The sequence below is a fragment of the Sinocyclocheilus rhinocerous genome, unplaced genomic scaffold (genome assembly GCF_001515625.1).
Source record: "Sinocyclocheilus rhinocerous isolate Xijiao unplaced genomic scaffold, SAMN03320098_v1.1 scaffold348, whole genome shotgun sequence".
Taxonomy (NCBI): domain Eukaryota; kingdom Metazoa; phylum Chordata; class Actinopteri; order Cypriniformes; family Cyprinidae; genus Sinocyclocheilus; species Sinocyclocheilus rhinocerous.
In genome coordinates this window covers 1,070,144-1,077,999 of record NW_015635025.1, presented here as the reverse complement: position 1 = coordinate 1,077,999, position 7,856 = coordinate 1,070,144, and the positions used below count along the sequence as shown (strand labels likewise).

The 7,856-nt window shown below is 36.1% G+C and overlaps 1 protein-coding gene across 1 annotated transcript in view; it reads right to left on the bottom strand.

Annotated features, from left to right (window-relative positions):
* LOC107746158 (ribosomal protein S6 kinase alpha-6-like) overlaps window positions 1-7,856 on the bottom strand; it is a 17,347-nt gene that overhangs the window by 5,108 nt on the left and 4,383 nt on the right. The window contains exons 2-3 of the mRNA XM_016560256.1: window positions 5,691-5,747; window positions 4,171-4,289 (exon numbers count right to left, since the gene is read on the bottom strand). Of these exons, the coding sequence (XP_016415742.1) occupies window positions 4,171-4,289; window positions 5,691-5,747 (176 nt within the window). The remainder of the gene's footprint in view (window positions 1-4,170; window positions 4,290-5,690; window positions 5,748-7,856) is intronic.

Here is a 7,856-nt window from a genome sequence, read left to right as displayed (position 1 = left end):
AACCGGAAGGGTAAAAATGACGGTTATTTTCGTCAGTTACGGCTCGTTAGCTCTAGCTTTTTGCCCGCTTCAAATCAGATACAGAGATGAAATAGTGCGGTAAGACCAGATTTATTTGAATGAATTATCAATCGAGAGAGATGACAGTTGTGTGTGTGAATTACCTGCATCTGTGCATCTCTCTCAACAAACTATGAAGCTGTTTAGTTACTTCAATTTTACCTCGTTGCTGAGGAAGATAATGAAGCGATCTAGTATCCATGTTATTTTATTAATAAAAGTTATACGTTTCTGTGTGTGCGCAGTGCGATCGGCAATCTCCGACCTCTCTTCCTCTCACTGTGTTTATGTGCGAGTGGTGTGTGTGCATCAATTAAAGAAGCGCATTAATATAGGACGGCGATATAGAACTGGCTTAGAACTTCATGGAATGAATTAAAGTAAAATACTATGAGCACAGCAGTGCATAGTATACCTGTTGTTGCACAATGTTTACTTTAAGAGTACATGTTATGTTTAATTTAAATGTAAAAATTTTTATTTTAATGTAAGACTATGTTTTATTTATTTTAAATTTAACAGTAATTTATAGGGATGCTCCGATCCGGATTTTTGCAGCCGATACTGAGTACTGATTTCTTGTCATGGTGATCGGCCGATACCGATGCCGATTCTGATGCTTCAAGCTTTATATAGACGTTTCATCAGGTGCACGCGCCTGGCCCGAAGTTAACTTCCGGTCTGCGTTTGTTTATCAGTCTGGCTATGGCGCCGGCTACAAACGCAGTTAAAGTTAAGGCGATGAGTAGACTGAAGCTGGGCTCAGGTGGTTGTGCTGTGGGATGTGTTCCCATACATTTATTTATTTGTGGCGCTCGCCACAATATCAAAACTGATTTTTCAAAAGGCTTCGTTGAATAAACATGAGCACGTACTGCACATTTAAAAATCAAAACGAGGCGCGGGTTTTTTTATATCACTGTATTTCTGAAGGAAGACTATCTTTAGAAAATTTTCGATGTCATTTTCATTTAATCTTTCATGGTATATGCCTGATAAAGCAGCGTTTGTGAGCTCAGCCCTGCTTTGTGTACAGCTGTTACCGGGGAAACCTCTATTTCTCCCACTTTAAAATGCATTCTGATTATTTGCGGTTGAATAAAATAAATGATGCAAATATTAATGACATTTTTTTCATGAGGCTGACGATTTCGTGCACGTGTGTGTGTGTGTGTGTGTGTGTGTGTGTTCGTTCGCCTGATCGGGAAGTGGCAGTGAAAGAAACGGTGACATTCCAGATAAAGTTTGAAAGGAGTAAAGCCTGTGATAATGCTATTGAGCAGGCTAATATGGCCAAAGATATTTTGTTTTATAAATAAACGTTCATTTAAAAGCAGCCCACGATCAGCGATACGGCTCAGACGAGGTTTTGTTCCGTCCTCCACGCTGTGCCAACTCACAAAAGAGAGAAACATGCCGCGGCTGCAGTATAAACACAAGCACTGACTAGAGCGGCCGCGATCAGCTTTGGTTCCCGTGGAGCCGTAATGCGCCGCAGACGTGTGCAGTGAGGCGCAGATCAGCTCTAACGTCAATGAATCTGCTGTTAAATATGAACCATCCATTCATCATGCAAAACATACACGACAAATAGCGAATTTTTCTTTTTTTCTCGAAACGTCATAGCATTTCCACACCGGCGATGACATGACCGTGGCTTAAAATCATTTACATCCCCACGCATCATGTACGTGGTCAGTTGACGTCATCAAATTGCGATCAGTTCGTGAGATCAGTTCAGTACCGATCGAGTCATGAAATGTGATTATCGGCCGATACCGATTTCTGGCCGATCGATCGGAGCATCCCTAGTAATTTACTTTCAAATGCCCCAATTGCTGAATGGTCTACACAGCTTTTTTGTACAAGTTTAAGTTTAAGCACTGTTCAAAATACCTGTAGTAGCACAGCAGTGCATACCTGTTTACATTTAATTAAGGTGGACTAGACTAGACTGTAATACAAATAGTTGAGTTTGCCAGGTGCATACAACATTTATGACAGGTTTTCATGAAAGTGTTGGTCAGTTTGTCTGCTTGACAATCCCATTTTGCACGACAACAATAAAATTGAAGAGAGATAAACAAACTGAAAAATGTTTATTTTTAGTTAAAACAGATGTTGTCAAAGTTTTCCTTTGGTGACTTAATTTGAAGTTGGAAAAAGGTAATAAATTGCAATATATCGCAGAATATCGCAATATATTTAAAAATGCAACAATATTGTATCGTGGCACAAGTATCGTGATAATATCGTATCGTGGGGCCTCTGGTGATCCCCACCCCTAATTAAAATGTGCTGCAGCAGTCAAAGACTTCTGTCTAGATTGCAGTTAAAAAGATAATTAACAAAACAAGGATCCAAAGATACAAACTTTTAACACTCACACTCATTCATAGTAATAATGCAATTAAGTTGCTAAAGGCACAGATAAAGTATTAAGACTAAAAAAAGAAAACAGATAACACTGCAAACAGATTTATGACTTGACTGGTAATTAGGCCTGCAGCAGTATCCAACCAAACGGATACAGGGCTTTCAGTAGGAGACACATAAATATCTTTGTATGCATCAAATAAAACAGAGGAGGGAGGTGTCGCTTTTCCAAACTTTCAATTTTATAATTAGTCAGCACGGGAGAAGCACTTGGTCAGCTGGTATAATGAAAGGACTGATTCTATGTGGCTTAACATGGAAGCAATGGTTTGTGCTCCCTTCCAATAAAATTTCTGCCTTTCATTATAAATATAAAAAAAATTAAAATGCATTTTAACAAACTTTATTATTTCAACACTCTTTTGGCATGGAGAGATGTCATAACTTATCTTACAATTCCAGCCAATCCTTCCTTGTTGTCTCCTATTGCTTTTAACCCTGCCTTTCCTGTTTCTCTGCATAATATAGGTCTTAATTCGGGGATCTCAAAAATAGGTAATACATTGAAATCTACCAATATAACATACCACAATCTCATTTTTCCAAATATCTTCAACTGCGTCGTTTTATAAAACCTTTTTCTGATAATGGCAAACAAAGATTTGAACTTACTGGCATTGAACAGATTGTGACAAACAGTTTTTCCAAGGGGTTAATTTCTGTTGTATATGATGCTCTGTCTGACACATGTACAGAACTTGAAGAGTGTTTGGGAAAAGGATTTAGCTTATGGAATTGATAATGCAGATTGGTCTGCCATATGGAACAATTTGTATTTTAAGTGTACTTAATTGGGGGTTCACGAACTTAACTATAAATCCATTAATATAATCTATTCTCACACCATTACGTCTGAAGAAAATGTACAGAAAATCTTCTGGTCTCTGTTTTAATTGTAGAAAATAGCAAAGGAACATTTCTTCACTGCTTTTGGTATTGTGATAAAATCATCTCTTTTTGGACCAAAATACATAACATTTTACAAGAGCTGCTTAAATTGCAATTCTGCTTCTCTTTGGAATTGTATCTGTTATCTCTCAGAGTGGAGACGATATTTGACTCTCATGCTAAACACTTGTTTTTAATTCTGGTCTATTTGGCAAAGAAATGTATATTGTGATCATCCCCTCAGGTGCCTTCTTTCAAAATGTGGAGGTCTCAAATATCTGCATTACTCCCACTTGAGAAACTCACTTATGATACACATCAAACGTCTAACGACTTTTGGCAGATATGGACATTATGCCATTATGTTTATAACCTCTCCTGATTCCCTATTCTACTGTGTATAATTACTTTAGTCATAACTGTATTATTATTATTTTTTAATCCCTATTGTATGTTTGAGGCTGTATTTGTATGTTTCTGGACATTGGAGTAAACGGCCCAAGTTCAAAATAGTTTGTTCAGTAATGCGAGTATTCTCAGTTATACAGAAGCCATGAAGAAACAGAAATCTACACTGATAATGTCGAAGATTTACTGCAGTTATTATTCTGGTATATTAATAGTTTTTCAGTCATTTTGAAGTCATGTGCAAATGAGCGCCTTCACAGTAAGAACTGCTGCAACTGATGCTTTGTTCTCCCTGTTGTACAAAAATTCCACCAAACCATGAATTTTGTACCCCGCCGCAGCCCTACAGTTAACACATATGAAGTGAAAGAATCACAGACCTTCCCAAAGGAGCCTTGTCCCAAAACCTTGAGCAGCTCAAACTGGCTGGGCTCGGCCTTCTCACAGCCCTCCTTCACATGATGAGTGATGGGAATCTCTTTATAAGCGCCCTCGTCCTGCACACACAACACAAACACACACATACATCATGACAAGTTCTGGAGGACAGTTTTCAAAATGCAAAACAAAACTATATTACTTCCAACATCTGCTTCATTTCAAGTGCGTGATGCTGCATGACTCTGCTGACGGACACCAGTTTGTGTTTATTATTTCATCAGAAATAAAATGGTTTTATTAACAAATCTTACATGTAATTCCTACTAGTTACTATTACCTTTATTCAGTATATCATTCAAAAACTCGTAACCATTTCATCAAAGCTTGTGGTAAGTGGAAATGGGTTTTTAATGGCTGATGCAGATATATCTGAGAGCAGAGCGGCCGATATACATACAGTTTTAATATTTTGTTAAATAATGCAAATACATTTTTAACTGTAGCTTAAGTTTCCAAATACATTTGGGGTATATGATATATCAAAATTCAACTTAAAGATAGACACTAATACTGTGAGTCAGAGAAATTAATTCTGATGAGAAACTCTTCTTTGCCATTTCCAGAAACACTTTCTTATTTTAATGGCTGATGCAGATATATTTGAGAGCAGAGCGGCCGATATACATACAGTTTTAATATTTTGTTAAATAATGCAAATACATTTTTAACTGTAGCTTAAGTTTCCAAATACATTTGGGGTATATGATATATCAAAATTCAACTTAAAGATAGACACTAATACTGTGAGTCAGAGAAATTAATTCTGATGAGAAACTCTTCTTTGCAATTTCCAGAAACACTTTCTTAAAAAAAAAAAAAAAAAGAAATTCTGTCATACTGGGTTGGGTGTTGTTATATCAAATTGTGAACATCATATCATATTTCAACCCATAACCTGAGATAAACAAATCGTCCCAGCTCTAAATATAAAAATGCATTTCACCGCAGTTTTCACTGTATGATTTAAATATAGTTTAATCATTGTTAAAACCACAAAAGTTATTTGGTTAAGGGCAGTAATTGACTGTCTTTAGTTGCTGGAGTTACCTCACTGACAACAGACAGCAGCAGGTGTATTAAGCTGCTGTCACTTTAAGACAGAATGCTCAAATCCAATACGATACAGATCTGAGCTCCTTCTCAACTGGTTACGCTCAGATACATAACTGTCACGGTTTACATGAATACTCACAAAGACGGGCATTTTCACATAATTCTGTGTGTATTTGCTGAAGAATATGTCACTGTCTGAGAGCAGATTTTAACTGTGCACGAGTACCGAGTTCTCTTTGCATCCTCTTGCACTTAAATGGCTTAAAATCACTTGAGTGTTTATACGGATACCTGCAAATTATAAACATTTGGGAGGACGATGGGCATTAAAAAACCCAGATGTTGAAACCCTGATCTCCAGTCAGGAATCATGGAGCTGTTCTGAGAGACTGACAGATACTCACACAGTGTGTGTAGGACTCCTCCTCCATCGGCTCATCCATCATCTGATGCCCATTCATCTGAAACACACACACAAAGAACAAACACATCAAGCTTTTCACAGTACAGCAGCATCAGACATCCTTAGCTCCTACTAACAATTATTTTTTCAATGAGGTTTTTTTTCTCGATTAGTCAATACATTTTTCACATTTTTATTCATTCAAATATTATAATACTTGATAAAAAAAAAAATCGCAACACAGAACAAAAATATATAAAATTCAGCTCAACAATGGCTAATGCGGATTATAATTGAAAAAACACTACATTTTTCTTATGGAAAATAAAATAAAACAAAACAAAGCTTTTTGTCTTTAACATTTCTGTCTAATAATTTATTAGACACTACAGTAATTATTAAACACAGCTGTAAATAAAGACAGTAAGCTGGGAGGCGCATGACAACAACAAATAGAAAGATTTGCCCTAATGGCGTTCTTGATGCTGTCAAAATAAAAGTCCCAAAAAATGTTAAAAAAAAGTCCCACTTAACGGTCAAACAAAAAACCTCACTGGACGATGCCAATAATTAAAAAAAAAAAAAGGCAAATATCAGCCAATATACTAATAAATGTCAGGCAATATACTGGTTGACCACTAATACTAATGATAGTTATTTTTGCTGGAAATCCAAGTTTTTACAATACCAAAATTTTTGATTAATTTCACAACTGTTGATACATAAATAAACATATGTAAAAAGTTCTCAAGCATACTGGAGAGAAGTAAACAATATAAGTAAGCAATAGGACAAATGAATACAAGAGAACAAATACACAAATTAACAGGGCTTTACGTTTTTCAGGCTGGTCTCTCTACAACAGAAACAGGTTTCACATCCACACTGAATCACTGGAATAAACTAAATTCACCTTTCCTGCGCACGTAAAACCTCATAAACGCTCACTGCGATAAGACAGACTGAACAGACATAATAAATTAAATAATAATAATAATAATAATAATAAATTAAAGCATTCGAGCGCAAGACGGCAAGACAGCTTATAGATTTAAAGAATTAGTTCACCCAAAAACACATACACACACAATATATATATATGTGTGTGTGTGTGTGTGTGTATATGTATGGCGATAATACCGCATACCGCGCTATTGAGCCACTCAAAATTACCGCAAGGGAAATTCCCTCACCGCGACAGCCCTACGTAGCAGTCAAAAAACGGTACAAATCAATTCGGCCCAAAATACCGTCCCGGCTAATACGGGACGGTTGGCAACCCTACTAAAAGTCTGTTTATGCCTGAAATGACACTTACATGCAAAATTATGTTGCAATGCATGTCTCTGCAAGTATCCTTGTAAACACGGATGCTTATGGCTCAGGTGAAGGTAGACGGATGTGTAACAGGTTATTGGTCCACAGCAGTTTAATGTTCCTGTTGCTTTCTGTGTCATTAATGTTAGACAACAAAACCGTGAGATAAAGGGTTTTGGTAGAGAGAACATGTTGGAGTATCTTCAAGTATTAAAGGGTCATGAAACCCCCCGTTTCAGCACTGGTTAGTTCTCTTTTAGTTTGACAATCTCCATTAAAGAACCTTTAAAATTATGTATGAATTCTCTCATTTACCAAAAAATGACTGAGCTATTTTCAGAAAAAGTCCATTTTGAGAAAAATCGAGTTAGAGTTTTCTGAGGTTCCAAAGCAAAATAATAATAACGCAAAATAATACTAAGATCAAATATAGGCTAATATAAAAAAGATAAATAGTGCATTACTTTTTTCATCTACCATCTGAACAGAAGCATTCAAGTAAGAAAAACAAATAATCAAATGTAAAAATCCCTTTAGTGTGTTTATTACAAATAAACTGATTACTGAAACTACAAAAGCAGTTTAATCAAGAGCAGCGAGTGATTCCTTCTTTTCTTTTATGGTTAGATTATCATTAATGCGACAGACGGTCTCTATATAGAGAGCTACTGTAATGCACAGATCTAATATAATGTCACACATCTAGGTTTGTTTTTTTTTCGATACCGGTGCCAAATCAATACTTTTAAAATGGTCCGGTGCCTAAACCGATACTTATTAAAAAATAAATAAATCAATAAATTTAAAAATTCCCCCCAAAAAATGATGGATTGGCCATTAGCACTATAAA